Here is a 20,986-nt window from a genome sequence, read left to right on the forward strand (position 1 = left end):
CAATAATGAGTCATGACCTGAGGACTGCTCATACAAAAGTCTCAGAGCAGACTGGGACACTGAGTAAATGCTGAGATGTACAGACTTAATACTGAGAGATTAATGTTATAGCTTGGTCTATAAACTGCTCAAACTTCCTCATCCTGTCAGGAAGCAAACCCCGACACACAAACACACTAACCGCTGGCCTTGCACACCATGAATGAAGGAATCAATATTCTAATTTCTTAAAAATGTGGGGCGGCATAAAACCATACTCACTCACTCAAATATGTGCTCAACAATTACGACATGGTTGGTAATCTGTGGCTTGTGAGTTCAACTGACTGACTGATGACTAAACCAGGTGAACCCCTCTATTCTTTTATGCTTATTCCTCCAGTAATGTGAATTATAATGGTACTTTTAAGTTGACAGAACTTTTTATTTGATAGCAATGTTTCATAATGTCCCACTCTGTACAATGTCAACCAAGCCACCACACTGGACCACCTGAATCACTGGCCTCTAAATATATATGCACCTCCAAAAGAAACGTGAACTACAGAAACATAGAGAGGTATGTCCATTAAGAAGAGATGTTTCCAATGTGTACCACTTAATTTCAAAACTAACAATCAGTCAGTGTTACCACAGAGTTTTTATCATGCTATTCCATATATTACTTCCAAACTTTACACGCTAATACTGCATGAGACAAATTGTGCATCTCGAGTCATGGATCTATGATGTCACATGTGATGCGTTCATGAGCCACAGTTCACACAACATACCAGTATGTTCGTTTGTGCATCAAACCAATCTAATATCTCTTAAATATGAGTAATTCTTCATTTGTTAACCCCCAACGTGCTATTCACGTTTCTTTTTTCAGTATGTAGTATGTACCCAGGACAATAACAGCAACATGAGCTATTCAGTAAGTTATGTATGTGGCATTATTCGCTGTGTGCTGTGAAAAAACAAGTCATTCTCCCTGCAATTGCCTCCCGTGAGCATGAGTACAGATGCACTGGGCCATGATGTGGGGGTAGTTCTCACCTTGTGAGGTGCTTGCTCTCCTCGTGGACCTCCATTTCTTTACTCTTGAACTCATTGAGTTCCTTCCGTATTGCCGCCTGAAACAGACAGGGACATCAGTGGTTTACATCCCACACACACTTCCACTGAAACACATGATCAAGACCAGAATGCAGGGAGGTCCTAACGGGGCAACAAGTCATGTCTGAGTAGACGGCCACAGACAGAAGTCAGTCAGGTCCTTGGGGAGCAACATCTGTGTCAGCATACAGATCAAAGGCAGTAAGCTTTCATTCATCTGCCAGCGGCATACTCAACCATGACAGGAATCAAACCCAGTCCTTGGTGTCACTGCAGGACTAGAGAGGGGCGAATTAGGGAGGTGATGATCTGTTTACTGATCTTGAGACTGATCATGGTTAAGTAGGATCTAGAGAGTGTCCTGTATTGATAAGTTTAGCAGAAACATCATCACACTGTCACACCAACCTTAACATCATCACACTGTCCCACCAATCTCAACATCATCACACTGTCACACCAACCCTAACATCATCACACTGTCACACAAACCTTAACATCATCACACTGTCACACCAACCTCAACATCATCACACTGTCACACCAACCTCAACATCATCACACTGTCACACCGACCTTAATGTCATCACACTGTCACACCGACCTTAACATCATCACACTGTCCCACCGACCTTAACATCATAACATTGTCAAACCAACCTTAACAACTTCACACTGTCACACCAACCTCAACATCATCACATTGTCACACCGACCTTATCTTTAGGTGTTAGTCTGGTCCAGGGTTTGTCTGCTCGACGGTCGTACATTTCTGCATCTGTCACTTCAACATAGTCATTGAACTTGATAATCTTTCTTTCCTTCAGCTCCTCGATGCTTGGTCGGAAGCTCAGCTGCAAAGGGAGACAAGTCAGTATGTTGAGTATCAAAGATTGTAATGGTGAATGTAATTCAGGGTAGACAATAATGTCTTTGTTTCAAACAAGGATGTTTCAGATTAAAAAGATTGAAATGTGACAGTAAGCAGTAGTGAATTCCCTATGGCCACTCTAGCCACATGTGAGTTGGGAATACAAATATGAGCCAGTGTTACCTTCCATATAGACAGAGTGATCTTCATGCTTGAATAGTATTCCTGGAGTGTCAGGCTTGTATAGTAATACTGGACTGTCAGGATTGTATAGTAATACCAGTGCGTCAAGCTTATATAGTAATACTGGAGTGTCTGGCTTGTATACAGCAATATATACTATGCTAAGCCCTGTCAGTATACAGCGGACTTCTTGTTTGAAAGGTGTAGCAGTGGTTCTTGTACCAAGTGGACGAGGACCAGAAGAGCTGGGGTCACTTATAGCCGCAGCTGCCCTTGTGCAGCGAAATCATTTACAGGGGGCCAGGGATTAATAGTCCATTGCCCTAATGACCTATTGTCCTAGTCGAAGTGACCTATTGTCCTAGCCGTGACCTATTGTCCTGGTAGTCCTATTGTCTGGTCAGCCTGGCTCACTGGCTGCGTGGTCCTTCAGTCAAAGAATGCTCACTTTGTTTAGTACAATTGGCACTTAGTATGTGGCATTGTGCGGAGATCACTGGTGAACATATTGCACTGAAGGGAGCTGTTTAAGTATTAGTATAAATAATGCCATGATTGTGTGTGCTATGTTTTATTTTCACAGTACTTCTGCCATCCTGGAGAGGTGGGGCATTGTTTGTGCTACACAAGTGTTGATGTTTGTCATTTGTTTATATTACTGACATTTGTTGACATGCTACAGTATTGTTTGTTTCTAGCTTTTTAAATTTTGACTTCAAGATAAATAAATATTCCTAACAAATGTAAAAAAGAAGTGAATGTTTCCCAAATAAGCTTGGCACAGAAATAATATGGGGTAAATATGAGTAGAGTATGTTAAATGCTATATCATAAGCAGCTTCACTGGTCTCAATATTTACAAGTAATCAAACAACAGGTATCCTTCTAATCAGTATCATTCAAGGTTAACGAGGCAGATCAAAGTGTTGAACCCTGCCCACTCTCATTAAGGAGGTCATTGTGTGTGGGGACCTGCTGTGTGGAGGTCGGAGACCTGGCCAGGGCACACCCACCTTTCTGATGAGATACCTCTTCTTTTCTTCCTTGTCCAACTCTCGCTCCTCGTTCGTCTGATCTGAAACACAAACATCATTGTTTCACTTCATGACTTTACTGACTGTAACACGAATATCTATGTGTCACTTCACACTAACATCTGTCACAAGGTTGTTAATATCACTGTCATTTCAAAGGACATTCTAGAAGCTGAATGTTATATTTGGGATAACACTTTCTTAGTAAAGTACAGATTCTCATACTTTTTGGGTTGTGTCCCATTGGGATTCAAACCCACACTGCCAGATTGAGGCACCTAATCACAAGCACACACAGTCAGCGATCAAACCCACTCAGTCATCGAGGCTTCCACAAAAGTCCGACAACTGGTACTGGTAGTCTAGATCATGTACTTTGTGTACCCCTCTGACAAGTGTAAATTGGCACGTCTCCCGTGGCTGAAAGCTATGAATACACAATGCCATTTAAAAAGTGGTCAAATGTAACAAATGTTATATTTTGGATAACGCTTTCTTAGTAAAGTACAGATTTTCGTACATTTAGTACTTAGTGCTGCTTACAACATTCCACACCCTGAGTTACAGCGCTAGTTATCTCCCCTTCATCATGACAGCCTACTGTCATTACTGTGCAACAAGGGGTCGCTATCACCCGTCGAGAGGAAACAGGCACGTACTACAAGACTACAGCTTACTCAGAGATTCAAATTGAAACCGGGCCACCACATCAAACACTACTGATAAAAATTGAGTGAGTGGGTATGGTTTTACGCCTCTCTTAGCAATATTCCAGCAATATCACGGCAGGGGACACCAGAAATGGGCTTCACACATGGTACCCATGTCAGGAATCGAACCCAGGTGTTCGGCGTCACCAGCGAACACTTCAACCACTAGGCTACCCGACCGCCCCTCATGCAAAAGATTTCAAAGCGACCAGGAAAACACTTACTGTATAAAATATTTCTCTGTTCTAACTCCTCTGGCGTGGGTCGTAAACTCAACCGCCTGTGAAACAAAAAACATCAACATGAAGGCAAGAGGCAAACAATCGTATGAACAGCTCAGATACTGACTATATGAGGTGAGGTGAAATGGGGTTTAATGTTGTGGCACTTAAGGAGCGATGTGCATGCAAGTGTGCGTGTGTGCTGCATGTACTAGTCCTGACTAATGCTGATTTTATACTGCTAGCCCACTGAGATACCATGCTCCAGTTTAACATGAATACCCCACTCAGACACAGTACACTGTCCCTACTAATCCCCATATTGTTTTACTATCAAGCCATGTTAATATAAGCTATAGCTGGATCACAAGACAGATGGGGTTTCATGTGTCCCACGTTAAGTTTTTCACAAGTCGGATGCGAGTGGTATAAAACCTAACGAGGGACGAATAAAACCCCATGTACCCCTCGTGACCCTCCTACAATGAATTTATCTTACCGGCATGTTTTAATATAACATTGTAAAAGAAATCAAACAAATTCAAAATTGATAGAAAACAGCTGTTTGATTGAGCTGAGGTTAGCTTCAACTTCAACCATATCTGTTGTGTAAACAGCAATGTTCTATCGTTCAACCTTGCATCAACATCCATTATCCACATGCATATAACCTCCCTGCTTCAAGAGTCTGTACATCACTTGCTTCATAACGGTGTTAGTATGTACACCAAAATCTTATATTCATTGTAATAACGAAGTTATTCTAAATTTTACACCTTTAACAAAATTCATAATTCAGTGTAGTTCATACAATTGATGGTTCCATTTAATGTCAGGTAAACTGTTGCATGACACCACATTTAACTCTCTGATAGAGTTGTTAACTTTCTGATAGGTCTGGAGACGTTCCCATAGATCTGGTAGCTAGTTGCAGCCCGTTCACAAATCTTGATTCCTTAATCTCACCTTGTCAATTTTGATCCGATGGCTTCTCTGTCTGTTTGTTTTTCATTCGCAGACTTGTTCGGTATGATATTTTTCTCAATGAGCTCTCTCCTTGATGGTCTGTTGTTGAGGAAACGTGCAAGGCTGTCTTGCCTCGCTACCTTGGCAGCCAACCCACCTGAAACACACATAAACATTAATTGTCTAAAAGACGCTCGGACCAGCTGAACCAGTGGTACGCCATTACTGCAACTCTCAGTGGAGGTCTTGGTCCTTCTCTGCATTTTGGCATCAAGGAATAAAACAGTATTACAGTGTATGAGGAATACAAAAGATTCACGGTGTATGAGGAATATAATAGTATCACTGTGTATGAGGAATACAATAATATCACGGTGTATGAGGAATACAATAGAAAACGGTGTATGAGGATTACAATAGTATCACGGTGTATGAGGAATACAATAGAAAACGGTGTATGAGGATTACAATAGTATCACGGTGTATGAGGAATACAATAGAAAACGGTGTATGAGGATTACAATAGTATCACTGTGTATGAGGAATACAATAGTATCACTGTGTATGAGGAATACAATAGTATCAGTGTATGAGGATTACAATAGTATCACTGTGTATGAGGAATACAATAATATCACGGTGTATGAGGATTACAATAGTATCACTGTGTATGAGGAATACAATAGTATCACGGTGTATGAGGATTACAATAGTATCACTGTGTATGAGGAATACAATAGTATCACTGTGTATGAGGAATACAATAATATCACTGTGTATGAGGAATACAATAATATCACGGTGTATGAGGATTACAATAGTATCACTGTGTATGAGGATTACAATAGTATCACTGTGTATGAGGAATACAATAATATCACGGTGTATGAGGATTACAATAGTATCACTGTGTATGAGGAATACAATAATATCACAGTGTATGAGGAATACAATAGTATCACGGTGTATGAGGAATACAATAATATCACAGTGTATGAGGAATACAATAGTATCACGGTGTATGAGGAATACAACAGTGTCACGGTGTATGAGGAATACAACAGTATCACGGTGTATGAGGAATACAATAGTATCACAGTGTATCAGGAATACAACAGTATCACAGTGTATGAGGAATACAATAGTATCACGGTGTATGAGGAATACAATAGTATCAGTGTATGAGGAATACAATAGTATCACAGTGTATCAGGAATACAACAGTATCACAGTGTATGAGGAATACAATAGTATCACGGTGTATGAGGAATATAATAATATCAGTGTATGAGGAATACAATAGTATCATGGTGTATGAGGAATATAATAGTATCACGGTGTATGAGGAATATAATAATATCAGTGTATCAGGAATACAACAGTATCACGGTGTATGAGGAATACAACAGTATCACGGTGTATGAGGAATATTATAGTATCAGTGTATGAGGATTACAATAGTATCACAGTGTATCAGGAATACAATAGTATCATGGTGTATGAGGAATACAAAAGTATCAGTGTATGTTGTATTTTAACTGTCTACAAGCACATGTTCTCACTTACTGGGACAGTCATCATCCTTATAGTGGATCTCCTCATCAGACGAGTCCGAGTCACCAGGGATGTTGTCGTAGTCCCCCTGTTGATGCACTGCTGCTGCCGCCGCCAATGCTGCTGCTGCTGCCGCTGCTGACGCCGCCTGATGCGACTGTGACATGACAGGGATGTTTTCCTTGTCACTTTCACTACAACAAGCCAAGGTCAGACTTCAGATGGGAACTTCTTTCAAGGCTTGGTGGAAATTAACATACTAAAGAAGCATGAAATATGAAATATTCATATCCCCTGCCAATACTGCCATTTTCAGTCCACGTCAAAGTCGTTGCCATGTAAACTCGAAAGATTATTTCCTTCAAAATCCCAATCTATCAAAAGGCACCAGTTCACCACTAGACCTATCAATGTGATAAGATTGGTTAAGATATCTCTTATGGTTTTTGAGTTCTGCTCCGGAAAAGGAAACATGATGGAAGGACAGAAGGACTTTGTGGCAGGGGATAATAGTAGTTCCCCAGTCACTGTAGCTTACCACGTACAGAGTGAGCCGACCGTCATACATCTTGACATCTGCAGCCAATAAGTAAGGAAAGAGTGGCTATGAAGTCAATGTGTGACGACAGAATAGCCACAGCGAAACTTCTTATTCTTTTTAGATTTTAACAAACATACATGTAAAGTATTAAAACATGTAGAAAAAGCCGTTTCCAAGACGTAAGCTACGATAGTTTGCCCCAGTTTGTCCCCACAATGGCCACATGGACTGCAGATTGTGCTGGATAAAGGCAACTAACAATCCTCATGTTCTACACAAAGTAGCACCTTGATCACTGTCCTAGTGTAAAACATCTATTGTCACTGTAATGTTAATCTAGATGCCAAGATCTAGTCCTCTGTAGATATCCTACGCAACTATCAGTCATGGGACAACGTCATGGTGTGCCCCTTCTCTGGGCTTTGTGGCTTTAAGAAGATTCTTTGAGCTTTTCAATTTGCTTTTCAATTTTGTTTGAACAAATCTGAAATGCATTGCGTTCCTAAACATGTCAAGATTCCTAGACCGTTAGGTTTCTTAGATGAGGAAGTTTTAATGATTTATCCCAATTTGATCTTTATTAATTTTTAAACAGACAGACTATAAAGGCCATACCACAATCTCTCTTTGAACTAGTATCAATCTTTTAACAGAAACAGAAAACGAAAACATCAAAATGTTCGCATTAAGAGATATTAAGCAATTTTAAGACTTATAATAATACTTTTGTCCACTTACTCAGCTGCTATGGTGACATGGGCTCTCAGAGCCCCGGGTTTTCCCATCGGAGTAGGGAGTGGTGATATTTTTGGCTCTCCTGAAATGCCTGCAGTAGAAGTGTTCATTGGCCGTGCTAAGCTTGACGTCTTTTGATGTGAGATCGGTTTGGGTGCTGGGATTGGGGGAGCCTGGCCGTTTTTGAGTTTGAGAGCACTTTTGCTGGGTCGTAGAGAGAGATCAGGTTCAGAGGCTGGGATGGTTTCATATGCTGGTGGGCCGGTGTTGGGCTCCTCCGGTTCCTCCTCCTCATCGTCATCATCTGAAAACAGCAAATGGATGCTGGACCACCTGAAGACAGTTACAGTTAGAAGGAATGATCTGTGTGCAGTGCTTACCTGTAGGGGGAGGAATTATTTGGGTGCAGTGCTTACCTATAGGAGAAGGAATTATTTGTGTGACCGGTGAGCCAGGCTTACCTATAGGAGAAGGAATTATTTGTGTGACCGACGTGCCAGGTTTACCTGTAGGAGAAGGAATTATTTGTGTGACCGACGTGCCAGGTTTACTTATAGGAGAAGGAATTATTTGTGTGACCGACGTGCCAGGTTTACTTATAGGAGAAGGAATTATTTGTGTGACCGACGTGCCAGGTTTACCTATAGGAGAAGGAATTATTTGTGTGACCGACGTGCCAGGTTTACTTATAGGAGAAGGAATTATTTGTGTGACCGACGTGCCAGGTTTACCTATAGGAGAAGGAATTATTTGTGTGACCGACGTGCCAGGTTTACTTATAGGAGAAGGAATTATTTGTGTGACCGACGTGCCAGGTTTACTTATAGGAGAAGGAATTATTTGTGTGACCGACGTGCCAGGTTTACTTATAGGAGAAGGAATTATTTGTGTGACCGACGTGCCAGGTTTACCTATAGGAGAAGGAATTATTTGTGTGACCGACGTGCCAGGTTTACTTATAGGAGAAGGAATTATTTGTGTGACTGGTGTGCCGGGCTTACCTATAGAAGGAATTATTTGTGTGACCGGTGTGCCGGGCTTGCCTATAGGAGAAGGAATTATTTGTGTGACCTGTGTGCAGTGCTTACCTTTAGGAGAAGGAATTAATTGAGTGACCGGTGTGCAGTGCTTACCTATAGGAGAAGGAATTATTTGTGTGACCGGTGTGCCGGGCTTACCTATAGGAGAAGGAATTATTTGTGTGACCTGTGTGCAGTGCTTACCTATAGGAGAAGGAATTATCTGTGTGACTGCTGTGCAGTGCTTACCTATAGGAGAAGGAATTATTTGTGTGATCGGTGTGCCGGGCTTACCTGTAGGGGCAGGAATTATTTGTATGACGGTGTGCAGGGCTTACCTGTAGGGGCAGGAATTATTTGTGTGACCGGTGTGCAGGGCTTACCTGTAGGGGCAGGAATTATCTGTGTGACCCTGTCATTGAAGTGGACCAGGGAGTTCTGTGCATCCGCAGAGGGGGGATAGGTGGGAGGAGGTGGCTGCATCAACTCCATGGGCGGCACCACTGGAGGGGGCACCACGACTGGCCGCACGCTAGCAGAGGACGATACTGCAACAGACCACAGCATCAGTTACAGGATGCCAAAAACTGTACACACAAGAAACCATACAAGACACCATACAAGACACCATACAAGACACCATACAAGACACCATACAAGACACCATACAAGACACCATACAAGACACCATATTAGAGACATTGTGTGAATGACAGCAGTGTTAAACTAATGATACGATAACCATACAGTACTGCCAGCCTCTTGCCACGGGTAGGAGTGAGTGAGTGAGTGAGTGAGTGAGTGAGTGAGTGTGGTTTTACGCTACTTTTAGCAATATTCCAGCAAGGCCAGGGACACTGGAAAATGGGCTTCACACATTGTATATATGTGGGAATCGAACCCAGCTCTTCAGGGTGACAAGCCAACGCTTTAACCACTAGGCTACCCCACTGCCCCGCGAGGTGGAGGAAGCATGAAGTCAGATGGAAAGGTCAGCGTAAAACAAGAATAATAAACGCCTGCTTGCCCCACATTCCCAAACACATCAACCCCTCTAACCCCCCATCAACCCCACTAACCCCCCCCATCAATGCCACATCAACCCCATCCCCTACTAATGCCCCCCATCAACACCACACCAACCCCAATCAACTACCACAACCCCGTACCAATCCAACATCAACCATTGATATCCTCCTCCTATTCTTATATGTGCATAATATCTCAAATCAGAATGGCTGAAAACAACTGAACTTCATTCCTGGAGACAAGGTAAGGATCTGCAGTAAACAATCTGGTCCTGTAAAACAGATTATCCTAAACAAACAGGAGCTAAATGTTGGCTGTGACAGCCATCTTACTCTAACTATGTCATTATGGTGTAAACAGATCCACGTTCATCTGGCTGCCTGCCACTGCAGGTTGCACCCTGTCTACATCAAACCCTTTCCACCAGCCTCTTAACCCCCTCACTATAACAACACTCACAACACTCAATCCTGTAACAAACATTCCATACAATCTCATTAAGTAGATCCACAAAAGATTCTTTAAAACAAAACCTTTTGTCATTTAGTATACAATAACAAGGATATAAGCTATATATCATGATTCCTGTTATCAGTGTTATATAGAGGGAGCAGCACTATATAGAGGGAGCAGGTGGCGGAGTGGATACCTGGGAGATCAGACACAACTGTGCTGGGGAAACCTGATGAATACTCCTGGACTACTTAGGGCACACGGTGGCCTTCACTGGTTCCTCCACCAAACATGGCTATGTTACCCTATTTGTTGCCCTACACTCTGTCACCCCTATGTACCCTTAAAACCCTTGTTACCCTACTGTACCCCTTTACACCCTTGTTACCCTACTGTACCCCTTTACACCCTCATTACCCTATTGTACCCCTTTACACCCTTGTTACCCAACTGTACCCCTTTACACCCTTGTTACCCTACTGTACCCCTTTACACCCTTGTTACCCTACTGTACTCCTTTACACCCTTGTTACCCCACTGAACCCCTTTACACCCTTGTTACCCTACTGTACCCCTTTACACCCTTGTTACCCCACTGAACCCCTTTACACCCTTGTTACCCCACTGTACCCCTTTACACCCTTGTTACCCTACTGTACCCCTTTACACCCTCATTACCCTATTGTACCCCTTTACACCCTTGTTACCCAACTGTACCCCTTTACACCCTCGTTACCCTACTGTACCCCTTTACACCCTTGTTACCCCACTGAACCCCTTTACACCCTTGTTACCCTACTGTACCCCTTTACACTCTTGTTACCCCACTGAACCCCTTTACACCCTTGTTACCCTACTGTACCCCTTTACACTCTTGTTACCCCACTGAACCCCTTTACACCCTTGTTACCCTACTGTACCCCTTTACACCCTTGTTACCCCACTGAACCCCTTAACACCCTTGTTACCCTACTGTACCCTTTTACACCCTTGTTACCCCACTGAACCCCTTTACACCCTCGTTACCCTACTGTACCCCTTTACACCCTTGTTACCCTACTGTACTCCTTTACACCCTTGTTACCCCACTGAACCCCTTTACACCCTTGTTACCCTACTGTACCCCTTTACACTCTTGTTACCCCACTGAACCCCTTTACACCCTTGTTACCCTACTGTACCCCTTTACACTCTTGTTACCCCACTGAACCCCTTTACACCCTTGTTACCCTACTGTACCCCTTTACACCCTTGTTACCCCACTGAACCCCTTAACACCCTTGTTACCCTACTGTACCCTTTTACACCCTTGTTACCCCACTGAACCCCTTTACACCCTTGTTACCCCACTGAACCCCTTTACACCCTTGTTACGCTACTGTACCCCTTTACACCCTCATTACCCTACTGTACCCCCTTACCCCCTCGGTACCCCACTGAACCCCTTTACACCCTTGTTACCCTACTGTACCCTTTTACACCCTTGTTACCCCACTGTACCCCTTTACACCCTTGTTACCCCACTGTACCCCTTTACACCCTTGTTACCCTACTGTACCCCTTTACACCCTTGGTACCCCACTGTACCCCTTTACACCCTCATTACCCTACTGTACCCCTTTACACCCTTGTTACCCCACTGAACCCCTTAACACCCTTGTTACCCTACTGTACCCTTTTACACCCTTGTTACCCCACTGAACCCCTTTACACCCTCGTTACCCCACTGTACACCTTTACACCCTCGTTACCCTACTGTACCCCTTTACACCCTCGGTACCCCACTGAACCCCTTTACACCCTTGTTACCCTACTGTACCCCTTTACACCCTTGTTACCCCACTGAACCCCTTTACACCCTTGTTACCCTACTGTGTCCCTTTACACCCTTGTTACGCTACTGTACCCCTTTACACCCTCATTACCCTACTGTACCCCCTTACCCCCTCGGTACCCCACTGAACCCCTTTACACCCTTGTTACCCCACTGTACCCCTTTACACCCTTGTTACGCTACTGTACCCCTTTACACCCTCATTACCCTACTGTACCCCCTTACCCCCTCGGTACCCCACTGAACCCCTTTACACCCTTGTTACCCTACTGTACCCTTTTACACCCTTGTTACCCCACTGTACCCCTTTACACCCTTGTTACCCCACTGTACCCCTTTACACCCTTGTTACCCTACTGTACCCCTTTACACCCTTGGTACCCCACTGTACCCCTTTACACCCTCATTACCCTACTGAACCCCTTTACACCCTTGTTACCCCACTGAACCCCTTTACACCCTTGTTACCCTACTGTACCCCTTTACACCCTTGTTACCCTACTGTACCCCTTTACACCCTTGTACCCCAGGGGATGTTATTTCTCACCTGTGATATTACTACAAGGGGATGTTATTTCTCACCTGTGATATTACTACAAGGGGTGTTTTTTCTCACCTGTGATATTACTACAAGGGGATGTTATTTCTCACCTGTGATATTACTACAAGGGGTGTTATTTCTCACCTGTGATATTACTACAAGGGGATGTTATTTCTCACCTGTGATATTACTACAAGGGGTGTTATTTCTCACCTGTGATATTACTACAAGGGGATGTTATTTCTCACCTGTGATATTACTACAAGGAGATGTTATTTCTCACATGTGATACTACTACAAGGGGATGTTATTTCTCACCCGTTATATTACTACAAGGTGCTGTTATTTCTCACCTGTGATATTACAAGGGGATGTTATTTCTCACCTGTGATATTACTACAAGGGGATGTTATTTCTCACTTGTGATATTACAAGGGGCTGTTACTTCTCACCTGTGGGATTAATACTTGTGGGCGTTATTTCTGCCTGGGTGGTGATGGTGGAGGATGTGGATGATGCTGTTGGCTGTGTTGATTCAACAACGTCTGCAGCTAGTCCACTGGATGTGGTTGTCGTGGTTACAGTAGACGATGCGTCCACACTGATGTCCTGTTTTGTCCTCCCCTCAGCTGTATCATCAACCGTCTCCTCTTCGGCAGATTCCTTCACAGACTCTGAAACCATAAACCATTCATGTAAAACTCATGCTCAATCACTGAGATGACCCAATGTTGATCATGGCCGGGTGTTTGGGATAGTGAGATGTTGGGATTAGTTGGCTGTTGGGGATGGTTGGCTGCTTGGGATAGTCGGATGGTGAGGAAAGTTGGATGTTTGGGATAGTCGGATGTTGAGGATAGCCGGATGTTGGGTATAGTTGGATGTTTGGGTATAGTCGGATGTTGGGGATAGTGGGATGTTGGGGATAGTTGGATGTTGGGGATAGTTGGATGTCTGGGATAGTCGGATAAGTAGAGTAGCCTGATATTTGGGGGTAGTTGGGTGTTAGGGGATACTTGGGGATAGTTAGGGATAGTGACAGTGTGAGTAAGTGAGAGTGAGTTTGAGGAAATGTGAATGAGTTTGTGTGATTGAGAGTGTGAATGTGAGTGAGTGAGTGTGAGGTGAAATGGGGTTTTAAGTTGCGTCCAAGATTATTGCACTTATATAGTGACGTGCATGTAAGTGTGTGTTTTTGTGTGGCTGCTTGTACTAGTCCGGACTGATGCCGATTCATAGTGCTAGCTCACTGAGATACCATGCCGCAGTTTAACATGAATACCCTACTCAGACACAGTATACTGACTCCGACAAGTCCTTGTTTTAGCCCTTTAATGCCGAGCGCCAGACAGGGTAACAACAAGTACCATCTTTAAACGTCTTTTGGTACGCCAGGGATCGAACCCCGGATCTTCTGTTATCTGGGCGGACGCTTTACCACTAGACCATGGAGGCGGTTGAGTGATTGTGAGTGAGTGTATGAATGAGTGAGAGTGAATTTGAGTCCGTTGGAGTGTGTTTTTATTTTTTGTTTAACGCCACAATCAGCAATATTCCAGCTATATGACAGCGCTCTGTAAATAAGCAAGTCTGGACTAGACAATCCAGTGATTGACAACATGAGCATCGATCCACGCAAGTGGGATCGATGGCATGCATCAACAAAGTCAGCGAGTGTGTGTGTATATAGTGAGTGTGAGTGTGTGAGTGTGTGAGTGTATGTGTGTACAAGCCAGAGCACTAATCCATGCCATCAGAGTACTGAAGAAGACACACCAAGCTTGACATCCAGGTCCCCACACGTATCCAGCCCCGGATCCCAACAGGGTGACAATTTCCAGTATGATATCCAATGGTATCAATCACCAGTAATAAATATCCATCAAAGACAAGAGTGGTATCCCTACAGAAGTGCCTCATACATTGGAGAGCTGTCTGTGGCTAAATGTCCCCTACCACCTCAAGGACTCGGTGTGTTTACAAATGCGACTCAACATACCTGTAAATGGTGTGATGCAAGCGCCACAAGAGTTGTGTACGCCGGCTGGAATCTGAGGCGGCTGTGAGGGAAGCCTCCAGTAACGTGTAGAGCTATATATATATAGCCCACATCCCAGGGCAGACATAACAGCAGGATTACTCTCCTCCACACCCTGGCTGTGTTACAAGCAGAATTCTCCAGTGCCAAACCCTCCCTTCATCAACTCACTCTTAGGCCATTATGAAGTAATTAGAACATATTTCAAGCCTGTCTCACTTCATAACTCCCTCTCTGCTTCACTTCATAACCCCCTCTCTGTCTCACCTCATAACCCCCTCTCTGCCCCACCTCATAACCCCCTCTCTGTCTCACTTCATAACCGCCTCTCTGCCCAACCTCATAACCCCCTCTCTGCCTCACCTCATAACCCCCTCTCTGCCCCACTTCATAACCCCCTCTCTGCCTCACCTCATAACCCCCTCTCTGCCTCACCTCATAACCCCCTCTCTGCCTCACCTCATAACCCCCTCTCTGCCCCACTTCATAACCCCCTCTCTGCCTCACCTCATAACCCCCTCTCTGCCTCACCTCATAACCCCCTCTCTGCCTCACCTCATAACCCCCTCTCTGCCTCACCTCATAACCCCCTCTCTGCCCCACTTCATAACCCCCTCTCTGCCTCACCTCATAACCCCCTCTCTGCCTCACCTCATAACCCCCTCTCTGCCTCACCTCATAACCCCCTCTCTGCCTCACCTCATAACCCCCTCTCTGCCTCACCTCATAACCCCCTCTCTGCCCCACTTCATAACCCCCTCTCTGCCTCACCTCATAACCCCCTCTCTGCCCCACTTCATAACCCCCTCTCTGCCTCACCTCATAACCCCCTCTCTGCTTACCTAATAACCCCATCTCTGCCTCACTTCATAACCCCCTCTCTGGCCGACTCCATAACCCCCTCTCTGCCCCACTTCATAACCCCCTCTCTGGCCGACTCCATAACCCCCTCTCTCCAGGTGAGATAAGGCAATGCACCAATCAAACAAATCCCCTCACTGTACATTCCCCCACACCTTCCCTTCATGAACTGGGTAACCACGGATACACCTCCTTCCTAGATTCAACACAGTGCACACATCAGACGGGAACTACTTAAAAGAATAGAGCTTTCAGAATAACAAAGTGGTATAGTTCTTATATGTGACATGGTACACGCCTAATACAAGAGTGGTACAGTCCTTATATGTGACATGGTACATGTCTGATACAAGAGTGGTACAGTCCTTATATGTGACATGGTACATGTCTGATACAAGAGTGGTACAGTCCTTATATGTGACATGGTACACGCCTCATACAAGAGTGGTACAGTCCTTATATGTAACTTGGTACATGTCTGATACAAGAGTGGTACAGTCCTTATATGTGACATGGTACATGTCTGATACAAGAGTGGTACAATCCTTATATGTGACAAGGTACATGTCTGATACAAGAGTGGTACAGTCCTTATATGTAACTTGGTACATGTCTGATACAAGAGTGGTACAATCCTTATATGTGACATGGTACATGTCTGATACAAGAGTGGTACAGTCCTTATATGTGATATGGTACATGTCTGATACAAGAGTGGTACAGTCCTTATATGTAACTTGGTACATGTCTGATACAAGAGTGGTACGATCCTTATATGTGACTTGGTACATGTCTGATACAAGAGTGGTACAGTCCTTATATGTGACATGGTACATGTCTGATACAAGAGTGGTACAGTCCTTATATGTGATCCTTACATTGTATTTAGCGAGCCTTATCATTCTTCAATTCTGTGCTCGAAAAGTCTCTTCCCATCTCTCACAAACATTACCTAAACATTGCCAGTTTTCCTGGTATGTGCCCATTAATATATATTACGTAAGAAGGTAAGCGACGTGTCCGTCGGACAGTGACAACAGTCAATATAGTTCCAAATGAAACCTGTTTCATATACAGCGGTGTAACTACATATAGGCAAAACAACAATTGCCTACACAAATTCTTCTTACCTTTTGCGGCAATCTATCGGTCTGTCCGCTAGAGTAACTGCTCTTTACCTAGTCTATGAGATGTCACGTTTGTATTGGAGTTTGCCTGTCCTGTCATAACATTACTAAGTGCAGTGAGATGTACACACAGCGACAAAACGACACAAGGTAACAATTGAGAATTATTTCGGCCAAATCCAACTGTTTTAATTTGGAGAAAAGGTTCCAAGCCGCAGACGTCTACAAGATATGGAAACCGATTCCGCAAGGCAAATGTCCTCTCTAAATTGTTTCATAATATATATCCAAAGCTGCCAAAACTTGTAAAATGCCTTAGCTAAGTCCCAGTTAGATTTGATTTTTCAGATATTGTTTTGATAATGTTAACAATTATCCCAGTTTCCCCAGATTCCCGATGGTTAATTCTGCCTCGACCACTGAATGACAAGGGCGACGCCATGTTTGTAAACACTGAAAGTAGTTCCAACTTGACCTTTCATATTTGCACCTCTATCCACATATGACCCCAACGGATATTGTTTTTATCCTGTGGAGAAACCCGTCCATTACATGATAAACTGTTTTACACAGCTGCACAGCTGACAGAAATTGGTCAATCAGTTCCCACTTGTTGTTTGAGAAAGGACAAACAAACATCTTTAATAAAAGGAAACTCTTCTTACAACAAGCAGGTAACAAAAACAAACTGGTAACTTTTTCAACCAGGTAACAATCACTATATGAATAAGCAGTTGAAGGCAAGCAAACACTGATTCATGGACCCTGGTCACTTGAGGACGCCTAACAGAGACATCTCCTTCTTTAAAAACTTACGTGACAGCATCAACACTGAAACTGTTTGAAGTTTTACCAACAGGTAACCAGTGGTGGCAGTGTCGTCAGTAGGAGGAGAAGATGCTGTAGCTTCCCACGGTGCAAGACACAGAGCAGGGCCAGACCAAGGTGGTATCCGCGGTAACAGTTGATCATATGCCGGCCAAACAAGTTCCTGGATAGCATGGCACAACGCCAGAGTCTCTGGCACAGCTTCCCTTGATTGAAAGTCACTGTGCGTTGTATCAAAACTAGCTCAGATGCTAGCAAAAAAAGTCAAGGATAGAGTCCTTAGGACTTAAAACAAATAAATAACTCTTCAAAAAGACACCCAAAACACCAAATTCTAATAGAATTGGTTTCCACTTTGTTGTGTGTGAAGTTTGAAACAGCTTATGTACTGACATAGAAATCATTCCTTTAAACTGTAGCTATTCTGTACATAGAGTGAGGTTGTGTAGTAATTTTGGGAATCAAACTTGGGTCTTGACAAGATGAGTGAACACACTGACCAAGATACCTTCCCCTTAGTTGTGCATCAGAACCAGAACGGACTTGGTGACAGCAAGACACCTGACTTGGTGACAGCATGATTCCTGACTTGGTGACAGCATGACACCTGACTTGGTGACAGCATGACACCTGACTTGGTGACAGCATGACACCTGACTTGGTGACAGCATGACACCTGACTTGGTGACAGAATGACTCCTGACTTGGTGACAGCAAGACACCTGACTTGGTGACAGCATGATTCCTGACTTGTTGACAGCATGATTCCTGACTTGGTGACAGCATGATTCCTGACTTGGTGACAGCATGACACCTGACTTGGTTACAGCATGACACCTAACATGGTGACAGCATGACACCTGACTTGGTGACAGCATGACACCAAACTTGGTGACAGCATGACACCTGACTTGTTGACAGCATGACACTAGACTTGTATTGTTGATACACTGCCAAGACAGAGGAGGATCCCTTGTTGGAGTAAGACAAGTATACAAGGGACATAACTCTATACCTTCAGATAGAGGCGTCTTCCATGTGTGCCACCTGTATTTGGCATCAAGCACCTGCTGCAACCCAATGTTATGATACAAATAGTTCCTCATGATCTGGACACATCATCACTAGGATCAACATCCTGTCTTTTATCATAGGAAGTGCATTATTCAGTCTGTATTTGTATTGGTGTTGTCTTACGAATACATGAACTACACCAAGAAGTGGTTTCACACAGTAAATCAGCCTATGTTTGTCTATTTTATGTCCAAATTAGAACATTTTCCGAGAGAGTGTGTGGCGAAATGGATATCATGGCTATCCCCAGACAGATAGTTGATAATCCAAACATGTAGTACAAGTATCCATCAACACACATCTCTACTGATGACTGGTGGGCATTCATGCTATAGCATCTAGCTATATATAGACTTCAGCTCATTCACTCACTCACAAACCAATTAGCTAATTCATTTTTCAGAAGAAATGACAACAGAAGCACCATCAATTAATGCACTATTGATAGTGGGAAATCTGACATTTGCTGTCCCACTCAGGAAGAGCAAACTGGCCCAGCTGAGTGGAGTGAGTAAGTGAGTTTGGTTTTACGCCGCTTTTAGCAATATTCCAGCAATATCATGGCAGGGAAATGGGCTTCACATATCGTACCCATGTCGGGATTCGAACCCGGCGTGACGAGCGAATGCTTTAACCACTAGACTACCCAACCCCAACCCCAACCCCCCCCCCCCCCCCCCAGCTGAGTGGAGGGTTCAATGGCTGACTAAACCTGGAGCTCCTTCATACAACATCTGTCCGACATCTACAGGGGATAACAGAAAACAGCAAATAGAAAATACAACATAAACATAAGTACCATACCTCCATGTCAGAATGATGAGATCTGATTGGTCCATGGGATCTTGATATTATATTGTGTAACCTGCGTCTGAGGGCAATAAATTTCTCAGTGGGGGAATATATCCCTTATACTAGCACTACAAGCTGCACATGCATTTCTGAGAGACAGAATAAATCCTTTATACCCCGCTTCAAAGCAAAAAGCCACCGTCTTTTTACAAATCAGTGAATGTCACGTGACATAGCGAAAGCTAACCCCCAGCTCAATCAAGCAGCTGTTTTCTATCAATTTTGAATTTATTTGAATTATTTAACAATGTCATATTAAACATGTCAGTAAGATAAATTTGTTGGGGTACATGTACTTAGATCAATAAACACTAAGCTGACATTGTTGGTAGTGCTTCTAGTGTTCCCCTTGTGTTGAATAGATTGATTAAAACAGAGCTGACTATGTCGGTACGCTGCTGTTATAAGCATCCCCCTCAGTATCAATGTGAAATTATCATTTCAGTTACACTGTTTAGCATCAAGAAATAAACAATCAAGATCATAACAAGGCAAAAAGTGAACAGGGCTAACTTATACTCCTGACTTCGACTTCATGATATTTTCAAGTTCAAAACATGAATAAAATTGTATTTTTCAGAAAATACCCACATCAAAATCAAAATTCGCACTGCTATAGTGCCACTGTCTTATAGTACAGAAAGTGTTCCTTAAATTTAAAAAGAATCCATGAAGAAGTTCCCAAGTAATGTAAAAGACACGTTCTAAGTTCAAAATTAATATTTTCTACCCCCCCCAAAAAAACATATCAAGATCAAACTTTGCACTGCACCTATTCTATTAGAATGGAAACTGTTTGCTAAATTTGAAAATATTTCAAGCAGTAGTTTTTAAATCATAGGTCTCACAAATGTTTAAGTGAAAGACTAGCTGTATTTTTTTCTGAAAATCCAAATATTGAAATCAAACTTTGCACTGCTCTTCTCCTATTGGTGTGAAAAGTGTTCACCAAGATGGAAAAGAATCTCTGCAGTAGTTTATGAGTTATAGGTTGCACACAAAAAATGTTCTCGGAAGGACCCACTTTAAGGTCTGGGTATAACAAATTATGTAATCTCTATTTTGAAACCTCCTTTTGCCTACTCTTCATTAAGTTCATCTTTGATGAAGTAAGAAAAACATAGATGCTTCTGCTTCCACCAACACCAGCAGATGTGAGGGAGAACTGCGACAGCAGTCTAAGGGGGATAACTCCTCCGGGCTAACAGTGCTGTGGTGCGTATTATGTTCATCAGTGTCTTGATAATGGCTTCCTTTCATAAAACAGACTTGATGGAGCTACTGTATGTTGATGATGTTGTTGTTGATGATGATGTTGTTGATGATGATGACGTTGATGATGATGATGGTGGTGATCGTGTTGATGGTGATGGTAGATATGTTGTTAATAACTGTGGTAGTGGCGATGATGTTG

General features: G+C 43.3%; 1 protein-coding gene across 5 annotated transcripts in view; it reads right to left on the reverse strand.

The window, feature by feature from the left end:
- LOC139478902 (phosphatase and actin regulator 1-like) overlaps window positions 1–20,986 on the reverse strand; it is an 83,350-nt gene that overhangs the window by 3,651 nt on the left and 58,713 nt on the right. For 3 of the 5 annotated variants that reach the window (XM_071261578.1, XM_071261579.1, XM_071261580.1), the window contains 9 exons: window positions 13,245–13,466; window positions 9,319–9,483; window positions 7,920–8,220; window positions 6,653–6,834; window positions 5,087–5,243; window positions 4,124–4,179; window positions 3,169–3,230; window positions 1,818–1,955; window positions 1,042–1,118 (listed from right to left, as the gene is read on the reverse strand). In XM_071261578.1, coding sequence (XP_071117679.1) covers window positions 1,042–1,118; window positions 1,818–1,955; window positions 3,169–3,230; window positions 4,124–4,179; window positions 5,087–5,243; window positions 6,653–6,834; window positions 7,920–8,220; window positions 9,319–9,483; window positions 13,245–13,466 — 1,360 coding nt within the window. Of the gene's footprint in view, window positions 1–1,041; window positions 1,119–1,817; window positions 1,956–3,168; window positions 3,231–4,123; window positions 4,180–5,086; window positions 5,244–6,652; window positions 6,835–7,919; window positions 8,221–9,318; window positions 9,484–13,244; window positions 13,467–14,543; window positions 14,765–14,791; window positions 15,092–20,986 lie in introns of those variants that run through there. The other 2 variants (XM_071261582.1, XM_071261581.1) reach the window with 2 other exon arrangements.

Source organism: Haliotis cracherodii, unplaced genomic scaffold (assembly GCF_022045235.1).
Source record: "Haliotis cracherodii isolate W230 unplaced genomic scaffold, xgHalCrac1.p SCAF_4, whole genome shotgun sequence".
In the NCBI taxonomy this organism is placed as follows: Eukaryota; Metazoa; Mollusca; class Gastropoda; order Lepetellida; family Haliotidae; genus Haliotis; species Haliotis cracherodii.